Here is a 21,859-nt window from a genome sequence, read left to right on the forward strand (position 1 = left end):
ATAAAAGTCTCTAATGAGCCTGATACCACCACTGTAAAATTTATTACATATCCTTGGTGATTATTTTTATGTTCTAAGAAAAGCACACACGTGGCCTAGGGGTGCACCTAGGAAACAGATGTTGGGGCTCTTCTTAATCTACATTCAATTCCTGGTAACCTCATTTACTATTATGGTTTTGAATACCACATATACAATGATGACTATCGTATCTGCAGCCCAAACATCTCTCTGGAACTCTAGACTCACAAGTCTACTACTAGAGATTTATGAAGGTCATATGGAAGTCCTCCATATAAAGGTCCAATGGGCAGCCCTGACACTCCAGACTTCAGCCCCTGATCTTCCTTTTTTCAATAAGCTTCACCCTGGGGCTTTCTTACCTCACTGTAACTCCATCTTTCCAGTTGCTTAGGGCAGAAACTTAGAATCAATTCTGTAGCTCTATTTCTTCCACATCCTATATTCAATCCATCATCAAAATCTGCTGGCTCTATCTTTGAAATATTTCCAGAAGTTGTCCACTTCAAATCTCTGCTGCTGCCTGATAGAAACCATCACCATCTCTTGCCTGGATTATTGCAGTCCTCCCAAGTGGTACTTCTGCTTCGCCCATGCTCTTCATTCCCTACCCCCATTAGTCTATCTACAATGTATAAGCTGTGAAAACATGAGTCAGAGCTTGTTTTTTTTTTTTTTTTTCTTTTTCAGAACTTGTTAATCTCTTGCTGAAAACTCTTCAATCGCTTGCCCTTGAGGTGTCCTACAGGATCTGGGAGTTCCCATCCCTCTGATCTCATTTCTCTTCCTCTCCTCCTCTGATCACATTTTATTGTGGCTCGTCTGTGTTCCTCCTATCCTCAGCTTCATGAGCTTCTTGCTCTTCCTCAACCAAATCAGACACACTCCCCACTTTAGGACCTCATATTGCTGTTCCCCCTGCCTGGAACACTCTTCCCCCAGATACCTGAATGGCTCTGCCCTCACCCTCCTCCAGCAGTGACTCAAATTTACCTATGAGCCCTCCCTGACTGCCTATTTAGAAGGGACCCACCTCCTCCCGTACCCATCCCAACACTCTACTCCCCTCTCTGCACTCTGCCTCCTCATAGGACTTTCTGACATCTAACATCTATATATTTCATTCATTCATTCATTCATTTAATCATAGACCTGTCTACCATCTAACATTTGCCTGTTTCTATTTATTTATATATGCTTAGTCATTGATGCCTTCCAAGTACCCATATGAGCCTAGCACACACTAGGCCTCCAACAACCATGAACCGAATAAAGTATAACATCACTAAAGCAGAATTACACGAAAACCCATTCTGCATCTATCTTTTCTCATTTAACAGTGTATTGTTGATACATATTATCATCAACATTTGTATGTACATTTTATTTTTAATTCAGTGCCTTCCCCCTCAACTATGTTTTTACTATAAAAGTGATATCAGCTTGAAAAAAAATGGCAAAACATGCAAAAGTGTGTAAAGAAAAAAAGTAAGAAACAACTCTGCACACCATCCAACATCTATATGCCTGAGGAAACTGCCAGTGACAAGGCTGACTCCTAGTTCTTCTACACACACACACAGTGTATTCCTTTTACATAATGGGATCCTATACATATCATTGTGCCGTTTGCTCTCCTCATTCAGTAATTCGTTGCAGACAGATGAAACAGACCAACCCCATTCTTCTTAAGAGCCACTGAGTGTCCTTTATAAGGATATACCATAATTTATTTTTTTACAAATCCGCTACTGATAAATATTTTGACTATTTCCAATGTCTTTCTTTTTCAAAGGTATAACGACTACTTTTGCTAGTGGTCGCATGTACTTTTTATTCCCCTCACAGTACTTAGCCTATGCTGAAAACACCGTCTGCATGAATCTGTTTGCTCAACCATTCTGTTTGCCCCTGACTTACATGTAAGCTTCTCAGGACAGGGGACAAATCTGTCTGTCTGGTTCACCTCTGTAGAAAAGTGTCTTATATACAATGGGGCTCAAAAAGTAGTTACGCATGAATAAATGAATGTAATCTTTAGCTCATTTTGTCAGGAACTCTTACAAAATAAATTCCTAGAAGAGGAAAAGTCAATGGGCAAGTGAACCTTGAGTATTAATTTTTAACAGTTCAATGAAATCTTAAGACTGCTTTATTGTCCTCAGAGTTGGAGCTGATAATATTTGCACTTTACAGACAACCCTGAACTTGAGAGTTCAGGTGACAAAGTAAAGGCGGATACTGTTCTTGCCAACATCCAACTTAGTTTTCCACATTTCAGTTTAGGAGAAGCTTTAGAGACTGTCTCATTATCTCATTTCTAATGTATTTTATTTTATTTTATTTTTTTGAATTTTTATTTATTTATTTATTTTTAAATTTTAAAATCTTTAATTCTAATGTATTTTAAAAGAAGAAATATCTTAGAGTAAAGTTACTTGGAAACCAGAAGAGACTTTAGAAATATTAGTCAAAATCTAAGTTTCCTCTAAGTGAAAGGGTGACTGGGAAGAGCAGGATCTATTCAAAGAAAACACACAGACACAACCACCTTCCCCTAAGGACTTAACAATTCCATTTCTCAGCATTTACCCTGGAGAAACTAACTCTGCTGTACACAGAGAGCCATGTCTGCAAATGTTCGCTGTGGCATTGTTTATAATAGGGAGAACCTGGAAACAGAACTAACACTTGGCAATAGGAGGATTACTAAATATCACAAGTCACATGTGGAACACCATGCAACAATTTTTTTTAAAAGTAGATAGATCTAGACGAGTAATAGCAAAAGGTCTTTAGGACACACTGTGGAGTAAAAAACCAGGCATCAATATGAGACTATTTGTGTTAAATCATAGACAAAATCATTCTATTATAATCTCTGCATGCATAAGGGCGAGTATTCTTAAATACACAGGAAAAGGTTGCAAAGACAAACAACAAATTGGAAAAAAAAAACCCAACAGTGATTATTTTTAGAGCGCAGAGAAGAACTGTGAGCTTATCCTATCATTTTTACATGGACAAAGTGTTTATACATAACTTCATCCTTAAAAATCAATTTAGGAAAAAGAGGACAGGGGATCTTGAGATGAGAAATTCACACAGACACAATTTTCTACTTCCAAGCCCAATATTTTTTTTTTTGCAGCCTCTTGAACTTGTTTATGTAACAAAAATCTTGAATTTTCATAGGAAAAAGCATAAAGATGTGATTAAGAGTAAATTAAGCATGTAAGAAAGTAATTTTAAATGTTAGAAGACTTCTATTTTTTCTGTTTTAATGCTTCTTAATTATTAAAAAAATTAAAATTTTTATTTTACAGAACTGTTAGACTTTTAAAAATCACTTCCTCATAGAAAGTTATACAACAAATGGTAATTCTTCTACTGATAGAAGACTTTTTTAAAATCACAGTTAAAGTTAGAAATTTGGGAGGCTACCTCACCTCACTCAATGACTCTCCTCCAGATGTTTCATTTTTTTTTCTTTTAAATCTCACTGGAGAAGGTGATTCCATAATCCCCTTTTGTTAGTTAAGTTCCAGTGTGAGCAACTTATAATTGGGTAGTCAGGGATCAAGATTCCCTCTTACAAAAAAAAGAAAAAACATCAGTCCTCAAGACACTGAAAACAAGTGTCTGTATGTGTGTGTATATAATTCACTTTAATCTGAGATTAAAATGTGAGGCAAAGTATATACTTTGGACTCTTCAAAAAACAATTTTCTTTCATAAAGTATACCTTTAACAGGTAAAATCAATTTCTCTTTGAAATGCCTAGAAACTCTTTGATATAAGGGGGAACATCAACTCCAATGTAATAAACATAAAACCAACTTACTCAAGTTGTGATTGTCCTTTTTTTGTCTCTCTTTGGCCAATGCTCTTGCTTCAGACTCTGTGGGAAAAATACACGCTGTGCACATGAATGAAGTCATTAGAAACCAGAACCTTTCAAGGAACACAGTGGTGTAAACTAAAAAAACACTTCATTGTCTAAACAGATGGATGTTTATCTGACTTTAACCATAAATAAAAACAGAGTTAAAAAATTTTTAACTTTGAATCAAAGACTTCCTTTTTTTTTTCAAAAGCAATATATATCCAATAAATGCAGAATTTTAGCTTCTACAAAATGGCAGAAGACCAGTAACAAAGATCTCTGACAGGCTGGAACGACAGACAGGTACGAACAACAAAAAAAATAAATAACCAGAGATTATGAGAAGTTGCTGTCAATAGAGTATTGTCAGCAGTCAAATCTTCTTTTCAGGAAATAGCACTTTTCAGTCTTTCTTTGATGTGTTAACACACTGAGACAGAAGCTGAGCCAAGAAGCTCCCAAACTGGATCTCTAACTGGTTCATGGAAATGAACTCATTATTTAAGAACTTTGAGCCAGGTTCCATCAGAACCTGTTAGAGTGAAATGATTCAATGACTTCTAGGGCAACTATTTACTACTCTTGAGTTTATAAAAACAAAAATAGGCATTTGGGACAGAGGCAGTTGGTGACAACTCCATTTGATCTGTTTGCATAGCAGCTCTGGTGCAATCTATGCAATAAGGGATTATTAGCTGCCTTACAGAGAGTAAAACAAAACAAAGAAAAACAAATCAGGTTGCTTGACTAATCCTGGGGATTCAGGAACCTCTGTTACTTTCCTTTCAGAAGGGATATAAAAACATTACATTATCATAATCCAGAATTATATTTTAAAATATATATCTTTTCAGAGAAGGCAATGGCACCCCACTCCAGTACTCTCGCCAGGAAAATCCCATGGATGGAGAAGCCTGGTAGGCTGCAGTCCACGGGGTCGCTAAGAGTCGGATACGACTGAGTGACTTCACTTTCACTTTTCACTTTCATGCATTGGAGAAGGAAATGGCAACCCACTCCAGCGTTCTTGCCTGGAGAATCCCAGGGATGGGGGAGTCTGGTGGGCTGCTGTCTTTGGGGTCACACAGAGTCAGACACGACTGAAGCGACTTAGCTGAGCTTATAGCATATTTATTATATTGTTACAATGCATTATATATTATCAGGTCAGATTTGCTGACTTGTAAGCCTCTTTTTTGTGTGTATAGCGTGCTGCTTCCTGAGCTATCAGTGTTCAGAACCTCATTTCCTGTCCCTTTTCTCCTTTTCCTGCCATTTTACCCTTGTCCAGACCGGATTGGTCACTTTCTAAGATACCAGTGACTCTATAGGTAATGTCTGTTATACCTGCTTTTTAAAAAATTTAATAAATGTACACCCTCTTCACCCATTTCTTATATCCTCTTTCCCCTTGCTGCTGTGGTTTTATTTCTGAAGAAACAATCATATACATAATTCAAAACCCCATTTTACACTCAAGAATTTTATGCATGTCACTCTAACCATATTTTATCCTTATTTAATACAAGTTTCATTTAGCTATGTTTTCTAAAACTTCATTGTATTATTACTTCCTGGTACGATACCTACGTGTTTGTTGGCTTTTGATGGTTTTTAATGTATTAATCATCTTTTTAAAAACCAAATCAATGTCTTTTTTTTTAATGTCTTTCTCCTCCCACAATTTTCTGAACTTTTGTTTTTGTTCTTTCAAAGACACACTTGAATAGAAGAGGAATTTTTTTTTGCACCAAATCTATATTCCATAGTCTCAGTCTATTCACCGAATCCTGTAGGATGCAAGGATCAAATAATAAAAAGGGTTCGGATGAGCTGAAGGCCATAAAATCCAGCAGGGTAGAATGCCAGTTCTAATGCAGTTTCATCGTGTTTTAATGGCCAAATGCCTTCCCTAAAGCGTTAAACAAAAATGGCGAAACAGGTAATTTCACACTTGCCTCAAGAGCAAACGATACCCATTGCTCCATTTGATAAATTATTTTTTCACTCTGTGAGTGAATCTTTTGCACGTGAAAGAGCAAAAGTAACAGGAAGCATCTTAAGAGGTAAGAAATATGTCCTTAGTCTGTCCCAGCTGTGGGTCTGAACGTGTGTCAAAGGAAAATTCAGATCAGAGTTCTCAAACTCAAAAGTTACTAAGGGCCAGAAAAAAATCCAGACTGGGAGCCTGCTGCTCTCAGCCCAAAGGGGACAGCGGCCACAGACACAACGATGCCAGTCATGGAGGAATGGGGACCCAATTCCCAGCATCTCAAGTAATACTGGTAACCAGGATTTTCAAGTATAAGTACCCGACGCTAAAACATAGCTCCATGTTTCAACCACTGCACAGACCTGAAAACATATGCGTGTGAGTTGGAAATAGTTCTGGAGGTCACTACTTGGATAACTTTGCTGAACAGAACATGAACAGAAAACCTCCAGTGAGAGGCACATGTGCTGAGTATTCACCTGTGAGCTCCCTTTTTATGTTGGGAAGGTTGGCTGGGCAGGAGTTACTGATGGTGAGGCCTGGGGGTGGCAGGCCTTGATTTCCATAAAGGTCAATCAAGTTTCCAGAGACAGGTAACTGGAAAGAGAAAAAAAACAGGAATGGAAGTGAATCACTGAACAATTCCTAAATTAGCCAGCTAAAACCCATATCCTATTCCAGACTGTATTTACATATATACATCATTGATACTATGTATAAAACAGAAAACTAATGAGAACATCACGCTGACGAGCACAGGGAACTCTACCCAACACACTGGGGTGACCTGAATGGAAAGGAAGTCCAGAAGGGAGCAGACATATGTACCTGTGCAGCTGCTTCACTGTGCCGCACAGCAGAAACTAACACAGCACTGTAGAGCAACTAGACTCCAACAAAAACTGGTTTTTAAAAGAGAAATGATTTCATGTAAAAAATATTTGTTAATACAGGAAATGAGATGTTTACCGTTTCATTCATTCGCAGATATATGGTCTCCTTAGGGGTTCCCTTAGAGACAGGAAAGGAGGCAGAATCTCACACACATCAAATCACTATACAACCCATCTGATAGGTTTATCGTGAGCATCGAGACAAAGGATAATGTGGTGGACTCTATCGGAGAAGGCAATGGCAACCCACTCCAGTGTTCTTGCCTGGAGAATCCCAGGGACGGGGAAGCCTGGTGGGCTGCCGTCTATGGGGTCGCACAGAGTCGGACACGACTGAAGCGACTTAGCAGCAGCAGCATTATCTATAGCATCTAGTAGCTTATGGTAGATGTGCAGTAAATATTGGCTATTATTATTATAAGTCATGTTCTATGTGGCATAGCTTTGTAGCCAAGTCAGGTTTTGCACCAAAGTCAACTTTCTTCCTTCCTTTTCTTCCTCTCTCTCTCTACAAAGCAAAGTAATGAAAAGTGTTTTCTTATTGGAAAAGAAATGATATCCTTACTATTATACTAAAAAGGTATTTTCCTTGAAACTGAAATCTTCCACAAAGCCACAAGAGGGAGCCCACTGACTTTCATAAAAGAACAAAATGTTAACACTTAAAAAAAAAAAAGAAAAAAGAAATATTGAGCCTTTCCAAACGAGCTTAAGAGTGTTTGTCTCTTGTTCTGAACTGAATATTTTCAAGCAGTGAATCTGTTTTATCCCAACAATGACTTCCCTTTGTCACGTATGCATTTCCCTGTGACTAGCTCTCTGCTATGAGTTTGATGTACCCAGTTTTATAAACATATGAGATCCAAGACATTTCCTTTTCCCACTCCCTGAAATAAATGTCTAAGTATTAATTCTTGGAAAACAGTTAAGTGATCTCACTACTTCCATGGCAGAAACTTCCCATTTCCAGCTCAACTCGAATAATTTCTGAAACTATCATTACCAGGTGAGAGTTTATGTCTTTAAGCCCTTCCTTTACTTGATTATACACTCTGATTTTTACTCTAATCTGAGAAAAGTAAGTGTAGATAGCATTTAAGTCTGATTAAAATACTCAGTAATGCAGATGTACCTGGTAGAGGCTACATGACAATACAGCACGTGCCATTCTTTCCAGTAACCACTAACATACAGATTAAAAGATACCATGAAATAAAGATAGACTCAAATGTTTCCTCTCATTGGGAGCCACCAGGTATTGTATTCCTGTCATGACTTCTAAATAAACAGTCTATGAGCTAAACCCCTAGGTAGAGAGATGGGGGAAGTTTCCAACAGGTTAATATGACACTTGCTCTGGTATGATTGGGGTTGGGGGCTGTTCGAACAGACAGATCAGCAGAGCACATCTCTCTTCTGCACTCAGCCTTTTGTTCCTTTGCGAAGACAGCATCTAAATTATGCATATGAAATGGATTACACAGATCTCACTATACGTATACGTATGAAAATGTGATAATGTAAAATGCCCTTGAACCACATTTCAAGGGCCTCTAGCTAAGGAACTGATAAATAAGTGACTATGATTACTAGCTGTCTTAGTGGTTTTATATGAAACAGGTCATTTTCTCAGGTCAGCCTTGGCCCTGTGTTTGGTTTTATTCTTGTCCAACTTAATACAGCAAAGTGAAAGAGGCTCAAATGTCTCAACACAGCACTGCAGAGTCAGAGAGTCAGAAGTTATAAAGCTGGTATGACATCTGGTAAGACTTCGAGATTCCAAAGCTTTATCTTCCTCCTTTGTTGTTGCTCAGCCGCTCAGTCATGTCTGACTCTTTGAGACCCCATGGACTGCAGCACTTCAGGTTTCCCTATCTTCCACTGTCTCCTGGAGTTTGCTCAAGTTATCTTCCTATCCTTCTAGAATTTCAGACTTGGAAAGAACTATCAGGTATTAATAAACCAATAATGTGACTTGAGATTCAATGCCACAAGCTAAAAACAATTATTTCCATGGCTTGAGAAATAAAGATCACATGTGCAAACTGTGTGCAAAACATACAACTGGGTTATTATGATAATTTGTTAGGAATAAATAATAGGCAAGTGATAAACACAACTAACTTTAAAAAAAAACCTCTAAGTTATCACTGGATCAATACTGAACAGATATGTTCTATTATAAACTTCTCCAGGATAAGAATATATTTTCTAACCACAATCTAAAGGAAGATGGTATGTGTACATATACTTAATAAATGCAGACTCACAAAAAGAGAAAGAGAGGGTGAAAGAATTGAAAACTAGGGATGAGACAAAGAAACACACAAGGGGGTGGGTGGAAACAGGAAGAGAGAGACACAAACGCAAGAGTGGGGAAGAGATGGATGGGCAAGTCGGGTGGAAGCGGGGAGGACTCAGAAAGAAATGGATTGAGTAGGGGTTAAGAACTCCCAGAGAAGACTGTGTGGACTGGCAGCAGGGCTGACCAAAAAGAGAGATGAATTAAAATCTTCGGAACAAGACGCCTTATCGGGCACTCCACTGAGGTCAAACATCATTACTTCCAGTTGAAAAGGCAGCTTATAATCCTCTGGAGAGTTCTTGAAAAGATTTCTTGCTTCGGCAGCTTTTCCAATCTTGCTAGTTAGGAGTGGGCATCATAGAGCCTGCTGGGATATTTTGCTGAGAAAAACTTTATTTTGTGGGTGCCTACTCTGAGCCAGGCACAGAGATTAAAAGGCACTCCGTGTAACTTATCATGCTGACTTTATAAAAAGGAACATCGAGGTACTGCTCTGAGTGCAAGTTTTTGATAGGAGGTTCATATCGCATGTTAATTGTATTACTGGGAGGAGGGCAGGATCAACCTGCTGATAATAATCAATTAGAAACTGCAATTTTCAATTAATCTCCAAATGAACCTGAACAAATAAAAACCCAGTTGCTCACTAACTGTGGGTACTCAAATTTACAAATGAACGGGGCAGTCATTTACATCCTGGGCTAAGGAGCCTGTGACTCAGGTTAGAAGCTGCCTGTCCCTGACGTGCCAAATGATATTCAACTCTGTGAGGTGAGATGTCCCTCTCTGAAAAGTAGCAGTCGTACCACCCATCTCACAGGGTTTTGTAAAAAGTAAACAAGATAAAGTGGGTGAAACAGGTGGTGCAGTGATAAACAATCTGCCTGCCAATGCAGGAGACACAGGAGATGCGAGTTCGATCTCTGGGTGGGGAAGATCCCCTGAGGAAGGGAAAGGCAACCCAATCCAGTATTCTTGCCGGGAAAATTCCATGGACAGGGGAGCCTGGCAGGCTACAATCCACGGGGGTCACAAAGAGTCAAACATGACTGAAGACGCACACACGAGTGAAACAGAGTACCTGCTCTTAAAGTGACTGATAAACTATGTTTCATTGTTCAGTCACTCAGTTGTATCAGACTCTTTGCGACCCCATGGACTGCAGAACATCAGGCTTCCCTGTCCTTCACTATTTCCCAAAGTGGCTCAAATTCATGTCCAGTGAGGTTTTCCTGAAAGTATATTCTTTGTCTACGGTTTTTTCGCTCAGTGATGTCCACTCTTTGTGACACCACGGACTGCAGCTAGCCAGGCTCCTCTGTCCATGGGGATTCTCCAGGCAAGAATACTGGAGTGGATTGCCATTCCTTTCTCCAGGGGAACTTCCCGACCCAGGGGTCGAACCTGGGTCTCCTGCCTTGCTGGCAGCCTCTTTACTGTCTGAGCCACCAGGGAAGTCACAGTTTTGGGGGCAAACTAATTTTCACTTTGATTAACAAAACTATCCACCATATGAATTGCCAAGCATCCCGTGGATTGCAATGCAGATCTAAGCACAGAAATGAGGGGATGTGTGTGGCTAAAGTGACTACTCCATATTCCAAACCTTTTTCCATTGGGGGTGATTTTGCCCCTTTTCCCCAGGGGACATTTGTCACTGTCTCGAGACCTTCTGAGTTGTCACTGTGGGATGGCAAGGTGTGAATGGCCTCCAGTGGGTAAAAGCCAGGGACCCTGCTAAACATCCTACAACAGACAAGACAGTCTCCACAACAAAGGATTACCCATCCCAAATGTCAACGGTACCAAGGTTGAAAGACTGCTCTAAATGATGGCTTAGGCGCTTTATATTAACAGCTGTTATTTATGAATACTACTCAAAGGGAGGCTGATCAAAATAATATGGATTTCTAATTAAAAATCAGTCTCCTAGCCATGCAAATTTAGGAATTCAGTGGTTCCCTTTCTCATTTTGAAAAATTCTCCCAGTTACCTTCATTACTAGGTCAAAATAACACTTTTAAAGCTAAGGAAGACATTCGAATCAGTTCTAATGAGGTGGATGAAACTGAAGCCTATTATACAGAGTGAAGTAAGCCAGAAAGAAAAACACCAATACAGTATACTAACGCATATATGTGGAATTTAGAAAGATGGTAACAATAACCCTGTATGCGAGACAGCAAAAGAGACACAGATGTATAGAACAGTCTTTTGGACTCTGTGGGAGAGGGAGAGGGTGGGATGATTTGGGAGAGTGGCATTGAAACATGTATAATATATATGAAACGAATCGCCAGTCCAGGTTCAATGCAGGATACAGGATGCTTGGGGCTGGTGCACTGGGATGACCCAGAGGGATGGTACGTGGAGGGGGGGGGTGGGTTTCAGGATGGGGAACATGTGTACACCCGTGGCGGATTCATGTTGATGTATGGCAAAACCAATACAATATTGTAAAGTAATTAGTCTCCAATTAAAATAAATAAATTTCTATTTAAAAAAAAGCTAAGGAAGAGGAAACACAACTTCTGTTAACATAAATATATTGTGTCTTTGCGGGGGTTTTATCCAACACATTAACCTGATGGACAAGATTTCACTTCCAGTGCACGAGCTGTACAATGGACAGTAAAAGACACAGTCCCATTAGGACAAATAAAGAGAAGGTGGACAGGTGTGTGTATGTTCCCTCAACTTTGTCTGATTCAAGTTCTTCAATGTTCTGCTCCACCAAAATGAATATTGTTCCAAGTAAATGATAATTGCAAAATGTTATTATTTTTTTTTTCTCCCTGGATGGTCCCCTTCTCTGAATATCAATTAAGTACTGTAAGCACAAGTAAACTGGGACTTTTATTCTTTGTTTGCGATGGTACAAGAGGGCCCTTGTGCTCTCAGAATAGTTATTTCTAGACTCCAATTCCCTTAGGATAGTTTCCTCTCTAGGATAGTTTCCTCTCTAAGTGTTCCTTCCACTTTATTTTTTAAAACAGTTAACTTGAAATAGACCGTTTCGAAGAATCAACTAAAAGGAAAAAATGTCCAACATAAAGAATATTAAGTTTAAACTCCACTGTGGGGAAAAAATTAACATGTTAGTAAGTTGTAGTGGTTCTATTATTTAATTCTAACAACTAAAGCCCAATTTTATCAAGAATAAGAGCTAGAAACTAACAGCATAGGTTCTCTTGTTTTAGATGCTATTATTATCCCCATTTTCCAGCAAAGGAAAGTGAGGCAAAGACAAACAACTCACTCCAGAGTGTGTATTGAATTCAGATGTCTGGCTGAGAGTCTGTGTTCCTAACTTCTGTGTTACTGTGTCTTTCTGCCAGTTATAAAATGCCGAAATAGTTCCTTGTGGGAAACCTCTGATGTGGAGAACACAGAAGAGAAATGGGGACCAGGACAAAGTCAGTGACCCCTGAGGGTGCTGCAGGTTACTCTTCTCTTGACTGGGAATTAATCAAAGTCTGCCCTGGGGATTCTTTCTTATCTGGGGACTCCCCTGAGATGGTCTCTCTGCTTCTGAAACATCCTTCTCCATTCAAAGTCTGAAGTGGTCTCCTTTTCTAAGCTTGTAAGCCCAGTGAGACCAGGAAGGAGACCTGACTCATCTGCATCCAAAGCATCTCACCCGGCACTGGTCACATATGAGGCATCTAATAAAGGCCAAATCAATCTTAAAGTGAGGTCAGGAGCAATCGGACTGACCGAGGAGACACGGGTCTTCAGTCTAAAGGTCATGTCTTCAGAGGGTTGTGACAAGGACAAGTTCTCCACGGGGCAAACTGGGATCCACATCCACAGAGAGACTCACTATGATAAATATTTCCATTATTGAGTATGATATTATTCTAACATAGAGTTGGCATATTACAGTTGCTGAGTGAATATCACCTGGATAAAATACTATCAAAATCATTTAAACTATAATAAATTATATATAATAATTTAGACATTATTGAGTACAAGCTATGTTTCCAATGCTAAATGCTGTACATACTTTAGGGTTTCCCAGGGGGCTAGTGGTAAAGGGTCTCCTGCCAATGCAGGAGACAGGGGTTTCATCCCTGGGTTGGAAGATCCCCTGGAGAAGGAAATGGCAACCCAATCCACTACTCTTGCCTGGGAAATCCCATGACAGAGGAGCCTGGTGGGCTACAGTCCGTAGGGTCACAAAAGAGTTGGAAAGGACTCAATGACTAAACAACAACAATTCATAATTTAGGAGATGACCATGTCAAGGAGAAACAATGATCAGTTCTATTTTACAAAAAAGGAAATGGAGGACTTCAAGACACTAAGTAATGTGCAAGGTCAGGCTGTAAATGGCAGACAGGATTTGAATCCAGGTCTGATGATAAATCTTCAACTCCCAACCACTGTGTTACACTGCTTCACTTGTGAGTGTGGATTTGGAAGGTTTCAAGAAGCTGAAAGCCTGATATTTTGGAGGGGAATACAAAGGATATGCAAGAGGAAATTAAGGCAGTGAGTACTAGGTTAGATCAGATGACATCTGAGGTCCTCATCACTGGGGAAAACTTTTTTAAAAAGAACAATTTAAAAGAATCATGTCAATCCTACAGTTCTCCTGAGTATGCGCAGGTATCCATCTGATGCCACTGGAAAACTACCACCCTTGTCAGCAAAGTTCTTCTGAAATGACTTGGCCATCGCTAATTAGTGCTGCAAAGGGACTGCTGCTGCTGCTGCTGCTGCTGCTGCTGCTGCTGCTGCTGCTGCTGCTGCTGCTCCTAAGTCGCTTCAGTTGTGTCCGACTCTGTGCGACCCCATAGACGGCAGCCCACCAGGCTCCCCTGTCCCTGGGATTCTCCAGGTAAGAACACTGGAGTGGGTTGCCATTCCCTTCTCCAATGCATGAAAGTGAAAAGTGAAAGTGAAGTCGCTCAGTCGTGTCTGACTCCTAGCAACCCCATGGGTACATGTAAAAATATAAATTCCTGAGCGTAAGCTCCTCCAAGGTTTTTGCTCCTGTTTGTCCTAGGATTCTGACTACTGACAGGCACAGTCTGCCTCACGGATGCATAAAGCTGAAAGCAAGAGGGTTCCACAGCAGCTGACCCAGGGCTCAAAGAGAGTGGGACAAGTTTGGCATGGGAACATTTGTTAGAAATAATATTTAGTTCTTTCAAAATGGGGGGTGAGTTTAAACGGGTAGTAAATTGACAAAACTAAACACTCTAGAAAAAACTCAGAGGTTTTGAGGGAGTTCTTACTCCTCAAGACTTCAAGAAGGTGACTTAAACAACTGGATCAAGACAGAAAAGAAAATGTAACTATAAAAAACTGGTTTTCTAGGGATTTGGGTATAAATAAGTGAAAGCTACCACATTCCCTTGCCAAGGAAATTTATCATTGGAATTTAGTCTTAAAAAAAAATTCTGTGGTTAAAAAAAATATCATCTAAATTCACCATTTTTAATTATTTTTAAGTGTATAGTTCAATTGCATTAAGTATATTCACATTGTCGGGCAGCACATCTCCAGAACTTGTTCATCTTGCAAATCTGAATTTCTATAACCACTAGCAACAACTCCCTTTCACCCTCTTTACCACCATGGAAGTTAATCTTTTAGAAACCAATTACTACCCTGTTTAGGAAAAGCATCTTAGGAACCTGCGTAGAAATTCAGTTCAGTTCAGTCGCTCAGTCGTGTCCGACTCTTTGCGACCCCATAAATTAGCAGTTTCTAAAAGATGACTCCATCCTGCAACCAATCTTGCTTGCTTGAGACTGGCTCCCACAATCCGAACCAGCTCTGGCCAGTCTATCCTGTAACTGTCCTGAACTCACTGGTTTGTGTATACTGATTTGCTCGGTTTGTGTCAAGTCTGAAGTCAAGGGGAGATTCTATCAGCAACCAGAGTCCTCTGTTTAGTGCTGAATGGTAGGTTCTTCCTCCAATTCCAGGGCTTGTCTCCTAAGTGTATAGTTACACCACCCCCTAGATTGTCCAGCTGGTGAATATATTATGCAGTGTTAAATATATTGCATCCTTAAAGCTCTTTGTCCATTTTATTTTCATTTCAAAAATCTGAACAGAAGGCTAGCATATTCTTGAACCCTTGGTGAAATTTAAATGTTAGTAAAAATAGTATACCCCCCAAAACATACTAATTACTAAAGAATATGATAGTCTCACAACATTGCTTGTATAGAAAACAGAAAAGGATGGGACTAGGCATTCAAAGCGGAGAAGACAATGGCACCTCACTCCAGTACTCTTGCCTGGAAAATCCCATGGGCAGTGGAGCCTGGTAGGCTGGAGTCCATAGGGTCGCTAAGAGTCAAGACATAGCTGAGCAACTTCACTTTCACTTTTCACTTTCATGCATTGGAGAAGGAAATGGCAATCCACTCCAGTGTTCTTGCCTGGAGAATCCCAGGGACGGGGGAGCCTGGTGGGCTGCCGTCTGTGGGATGCACAGAGTCGCATATGGGCTCTGGTCGCACAGAGTCGGACACGACTGAAGCGACTTAGCAGCAGCAGCAGCAGCAGCAGCAGGCATTCAAAGATGTACCGTGTCCCAGCTCTGACACATCTGAGCTGTATAACCTAGGGCTACACAAGCTAACCTTTCCTAACCCTAAAACGGAGGGCAATGATCCATCCCAACATGACTCAAGGAATTCCTGCAAGAACCAAGTAAGACCCAAATGGAAGGAGTGAAAGAAAATAAACTCTACAGGCAAGGCTACAACTGCAGAGAGGAATACTTAACTGCTGCTGCTAAGTTGCGTCAGTCGTGTCCGATTCTGTGCAACCCCATAGACGGAAGCCCACCAGGCTCCTCTGTCCCTGGGATTCTCCAGGCAAGAACACTGGAGTGGGTTGCCATTCTCCAATGCATGAAAGTGAAAAGTGAAAGTGAACTCACTCAGTCGTATCCGACTCTTAGCGACCCCATGGACTGTAGCCTACGAGGCTCCTCTGTCCATGGGATTTCCCAGGCAAGAGTAGTGGAGTGGGGTGCCATTGCCTTCTCCGGGAATACTTAACAGAGAAGAGCAAATATGATCCCTGCTTAATGAACTAAAATTGGAATAAATTTGCCATTGAAAAGGGGCAAACTGAACGTCACTTAATCACCTGTCAATGGTAAAGGATCTCCTTTAAAAAGTGCATTACGTTTTCAGGCCGACCAGAAAACCACTGTAAACAACACAGTAAATAATAGCACGCAGTTATTTCCCTTGGCAGCAGTATACTAAGTTGGGCATCAGATGTCGAGGGGAGTTAGAAAACCTAGCATGTTATTGAAAGTGAACTTGGACTCCAGGGACTGCAGAGCTTTATCATGGGGTTACTGATAAACTCACAAGAAATCCTTAATTTCTAATGTCTGAGTCATTTATCTGTGATCTTGAGATATTTCTCTGCCTCATGAATTAACTTCTCAAAGATCACTTGCAAAGAGAAACTGAAAATTCAGGAACAGGAAAAAAACATGGGAAATAATATCTCAAGCTTTTCTTTTAGAAAAATAAAAAGATCACCAATACCGTATTTGCCATTTGCAAGGCGGGATCCATCAAGCCCAGGATCTCTTCATTATAACTTGATTCTAGGCTAATGATGTCGTCAATTACATCATCCATCTGAGGGAAAAAGGCAATGGAAGAGAGACAGATATAAGCAAAAACTGTGCAAAGCAATCCAAAGAGAGATCCATGGTCTTTCCTGATCTAAAGAAGTAACACTCTTTAGTAGAGTCTAAGAGATAACTGTCCTCTTCCTCTCCAAAGGAGTACATTATTGAAGACCATTAATGCTAATGGGTGATGAGGAGGAGGATATATGCACCCAGCACATAGTGAGTGATTACTAGGTGCCAGTCACTGGGCTCGCGGCTTTTTATGGACTAACTGGTTTACCCTGACAATAACCCTACCAGAATAGGTGCTATTATTACAGCAGTTTTTCAGGTGAGATACATGGGAAACAGCTTGCCCAAAGTCACCAATCAAAGAAGAGTTAGAGCCACGGTTTGAACTAAACTTTCAATTGTTGTATAAAACTGCCTGCCCTAAACAGGAAAGAGGAACCAGGAAACTTCATCTTGAACGATAGCTGCCTTTTCCTTTTCTCACCTAAATTTACATCCAGTACATTTCCCACACCGTCCTTGGAGTAAAAAAAAACCACAGATAGCTGTTCAACCCTTTGTTCCCATAGAGGTGTGGGGGGCACTGTGGCTCCCAGGCCACTGGTTAACCCTGCAGTAATCTTACAATAACTTGTACACTAAGTCTCTCCTTGTATGCCTGCCAGTGCGCTCGCACTCCCGGAGGAGAGCACCAGGACAAGGTTATCATTATAGTCGTGGAGCTGACATTCCCTCTAGATCAATTTTATTTCTGAAGTACCAAAACATCAATCACGATAGTAAACAACTGTGATTACATGTGCATTGCAGCAGTTGCAAAGACAAGTCTGTGAAAACATTTCTTCGTAAACATCTTATGTATTTGATCTAATTGGTATGTCTGTGTGTGTGGTGTGTGTGTGAGTGTGTGCGTGCATGCGAGCATGCAAACACCTGCTTGGGTCTTAATAGTGCTTCACAAGTACACAGTGAAAGCTCAGAACTCAGAGGGATGCCCCTGTGTACCTTTTTGCCACAGTTAAAGAAGACAGGCTTCAACATCATGGGGCTTGTCAGAATCTTGGCTCTCCCACTTTCTGGTTTGGATCATTGCCCCTAATCTTTAAGAGTCACAGTGTGCCAATCTGTAAAATGGGGTTAATAATACTCATGCCCTTATTGGATTCTTGTGAGATTTCAGGACAAACCATATGAAGTGCTCACAGTGCCAAGAATAGAGCATACATTCAAAAAATGAGCGTCACTGAGTGACTCCAGAGAAGAATAAATGGAGGTCAGTTTTGAGAAACTGCCAATACTGTTTCCTTTCCAGGTATACCAATTGTATGTCCTGTTTAAGAGATGACATTCCAAGTGAATTGCCAAACTGGAAAATGGGCCAGAAGACTTATGAGCAACCTTTCTTTGTAAATGTTCAATCTTTTTTTTTTTTTTTTTCAGGGAAAGGACATTAGTGGCTTTGGTGTGAGAGAATTTTTAAAATAATTTGTTCTTTTATGAAAAGAGTCATACATGTTGATAAAAAGTAAAAAAAAAATTTCTTCCTCTTATATATCCATGCACACATTTAAAATATAAAATATAATTAATAAATGGATGTAACAAAATTTATATATCCATTAAACAGGATGCCACAGAAGAACTTTTCATTGCTTGGGAAAATATTCATGAATTATCATTAAATGAATAAATAAAGTTTCCAAATATATTTTTCATGAGATTTCATTTTATAAAGCTATAAAACTATATAGATCTTACACATACACACATCTTGGTTTTACAGATATTCTGTCCAAGTTGCTAGCCCATATATTTGTATAACATACTTTGATGATGGTATCTAAATGAAGTACAGCAGTTTACATCTTATTTATTAAAATTTATGTATTTTAAGCACTGTTTAACACCTTACAGCAACTCAGGGGAAAATGCATTTTAGTATCATTTCCCTAGTAGTTTTAAAATCATGAGACATAATGAAGAAAACAGCACTGTTCATAGCTTTCTCAATTGGAAAAAAAAAAAAAATCAATGGGGGTGGGGGCAAAAATCCAAAATCATTAAGAAGGTGTGATTAGCCACAAATATAGATCCTCATTATAAAGTGTTATATCCTTGGGCTGCCGAGTCATTCAGTACCTGCATGCACGATGCTCGTGAATGTGTGTTCATACTTGGGCATTCGCTCTCCGCCCTGTTTTGCTCTTCGAACTTATAAAACCCCTGCAAAAACACAAGCAAAATCAGCCCATGACTTGGATTTGCAAGTGACTGTTCAGTGACATTTTCACACGAGGTTGATGGTGTAGCAACAAAATGAACTAAGCTCTCCAGTAAAGTGAAATGTGACCAAGAAGTGAAATAATGAAGGAAGAACTTCCATCGAATCAGTCTGACAAATGACAAGCATGGACAGAGAAAAATAAGATGGTTGGTTTAGGCAAAAGGGAGAAGACTTAGTCCCTCTAGAAATTAAAATCAACCAAACTTCAGAAGGGTTACCTCTGAAATCACATGAACATTTCAGAGGACAGTCAAACTCCATTAAAATGATGCTCATCATCTCACACTTTGGAAAAAAACAGGCATTAAATCACAACTTGCCTTTTAGGTAGGCTTCAAATTTTGGTGCCACAATTAGCTTTGAGGTATATTTGAGTCTTGTCTCCAACCCAGCCTTTATAAAAAGCAGCTTTCACCAGCAGCAGCAATTTATTAAGGAAACCAAATACACCTAGCAAGAAAATCTTTGCTTTTCTGTTAGATTCTCATGTACTACATTCTTCCAATCCAGCCATGCACCCTCTGTGCTTTTTTCGTTTTTCCTTTCCAGCTCAGGGAGAAATAAAAATAATATTTCAGACATTCACAGCAAGCAGAACTTCTAAACTGCCTGTCCGACACCTTTTCTATTTTTACTATCCCTTTTCCACCTTCCCTTCTCTCCCTGCATTTTCAATGCTTTGTAAATGGAAAGGCATGGAAGAGAACACTCAGCTAGCAAGCGGAAATGGGATAGGAGAAAAAGGGTCCTCGCCTCCGGGTTCTGCTCCAAGGGGGCCAAGTCCCCTGCCTGGAGCCATAACCCAATAACCCAGTGACAGTGATGGGGACCAGAGACTGGAGGATGACAGCTAGCATGGGGAGTCTGGGACAAAGGCCGGTGAAGGTGGCCACGCGGACAGACTAGAGTCCACAATCAAGTGCAGGAGGGAGATCCGACAGACAGTCATTCAGTGTAAGAGAAAGGAGAGGGGAGGAGACATGAATTACCTCTTTTTCACAGTTGGAGTTAAGTGTAAGCATAGCCATGGGGCTGTTGGGTGCGCTGCTCCCCGGCACTGGTGGCATGACATGGTCGCCAGGCTGGTTTGGACATGGCAAGCTCAGGACTTGGTTGGCATGTTTATTTGCTAAAGTGGTAGAAAGGTACTGCTTTACCTGCTGCCTTTGGGCTTGCTGTATGTGGTACTTGGTGGGGTTTTCGAGGTGGGTCTGCACCTGAACATAGCCATGGAGGGAAGAGAAGAAAGTGCTGTTATTGGTGAGTTTTGGACAGCTCTTCTTTTCAGGCACAAACATGAGACAGGCCAGTCTGTCAACAGAATAGATTATTAAGCCCCTATTAGGTACCAGGCACTGTGCTGATGGATTTTGCTATTACTGAAGTTTAAAGGCTAACTCTCTGGATTTGGGTTAATACTCTGCCTGGTTTCATTTCCCTGCTAATTAACGGTCCATCTCTTTAAAACCTTGTGCCCTTCTTCTCATGCATAATAGCTAAAAAGCTGCAACTATCTGTAGGGTAAAAATTTTCTCAAACACACCTGAAAGAGTTTATTAAGATCAAAACAATAATCTAGAAGAAGGTGTTTAACTTATTTCAGTTTTCTTTGGCAAATATAATAGCGTTCTGTTTTGTTTAAAAACACAAAAACAAAACCTCCTTTAGAAACAACTATAAAACAGTTGTAGAACATAAACAGAAACATTCTGATGATTAAATCCACCAGTTGCAGATTAATTCTTCCCACTTTCCCTGGGACATGAGTATTCAATATTTTAATTAAGATCTTAAACTCAACATAAAAAGCAGTTCCGCATGAAGTAGTTTCTTTCAAACACAAAAACACTTCCATAGATGTGTTTGTTTGTTTTTTCTTTTTTGGATGTGTTTTCAAAGGCATGTATATTAAGCCACCAGAATATTTTCACCTTGTTTCTTATAAGACATTAATAGAGAATACGAAGCTTTTAAACAAAATCAACGATACTCAATATAGTCACTTTTTACTTGAGAAACACAATTTAATCTTACAAGCTATGAATAGGAGTCATGGGGAGAATACAGCCATGCACAGGGGGGAAAAAATCCTACTAATATTTACTCTGTTCAAAACTACATTGGATTCCTGCTTATGGCATCAAACAATAAACAACATTAAATGGGAGGACACGTACCAACTGAAAACTGTGTGTCTACTACAATAACACGAAAAGCTGAAACACTCGATTTATGAATTACATTTCAGAGACTGAATAGAAGAATAAAGCTCACCTGATAGTGATTATATTCTAGCATTTCCAGCATAACCACGTTTTAGGTGGCCCCAATCCAACGAGAAACAGTAGACTATCCGTTCCCTCTACTTTCTGTAATTCCGATTCGTAGACTGGCATAGAGAAAGCACTATAAACAAGGTGTCCCGAGATACCACCGGAAACTTCATCACAGCAGCCCTGCTTATAATAACCTAAGCTAATTAGTTATGCATGTTAAAAAAAAAAAGAGTTCACACAAAGGGCTTTTTTTTTTTTGGAAGCCCTACGAATTTGCTCTTAAATATTGATATCAACCCCCTCATCCCACCCAGCTTGACGTCATGCTTTTTTTTCATAAATATAAAAGAACCTTTTTTAAGGGATGAGCTATCAAAGTCAAACTCGCTGTCAGATCAAGGCCAATTCACTATTCATCTTTAGTTCCAGTAGTATTAATAGACAATGCTATTTCTCTTTCAGCAATAGGTTAAGAGCTAGATGCCCTCTTTGGAGAACACTGCCTAAAAGCTACACATGAGACTTTGCTAATGGCTGAGTAACTCAGCCCCTTCCAAACACA

General features: G+C 39.9%; 1 protein-coding gene across 8 annotated transcripts in view; it reads right to left on the minus strand.

Moving 5' to 3' along the window:
• MITF (melanocyte inducing transcription factor) overlaps positions 1–21,859 on the minus strand; it is a 224,419-nt gene that overhangs the window by 11,923 nt on the left and 190,637 nt on the right. For 3 of the 8 annotated variants that reach the window (XM_068981587.1, XM_068981585.1, XM_068981589.1), the window contains exons 3-7: positions 20,011–20,238; positions 18,877–18,960; positions 16,634–16,729; positions 6,380–6,497; positions 3,866–3,922 (exon numbers count right to left, since the gene is read on the minus strand). In XM_068981587.1, the coding sequence (XP_068837688.1) occupies positions 3,866–3,922; positions 6,380–6,497; positions 16,634–16,729; positions 18,877–18,960; positions 20,011–20,238 (583 nt within the window). Of the gene's footprint in view, positions 1–3,865; positions 3,941–6,379; positions 6,498–16,633; positions 16,730–18,876; positions 18,961–20,010; positions 20,239–21,295; positions 21,329–21,859 lie in introns of those variants that run through there. The other 5 variants (XM_068981588.1, XM_068981586.1, XM_068981592.1 and 2 more) reach the window with 4 other exon arrangements.

This window comes from Capricornis sumatraensis, chromosome 10 (genome assembly GCF_032405125.1).
Source record: "Capricornis sumatraensis isolate serow.1 chromosome 10, serow.2, whole genome shotgun sequence".
Taxonomy (NCBI): domain Eukaryota; kingdom Metazoa; phylum Chordata; class Mammalia; order Artiodactyla; family Bovidae; genus Capricornis; species Capricornis sumatraensis.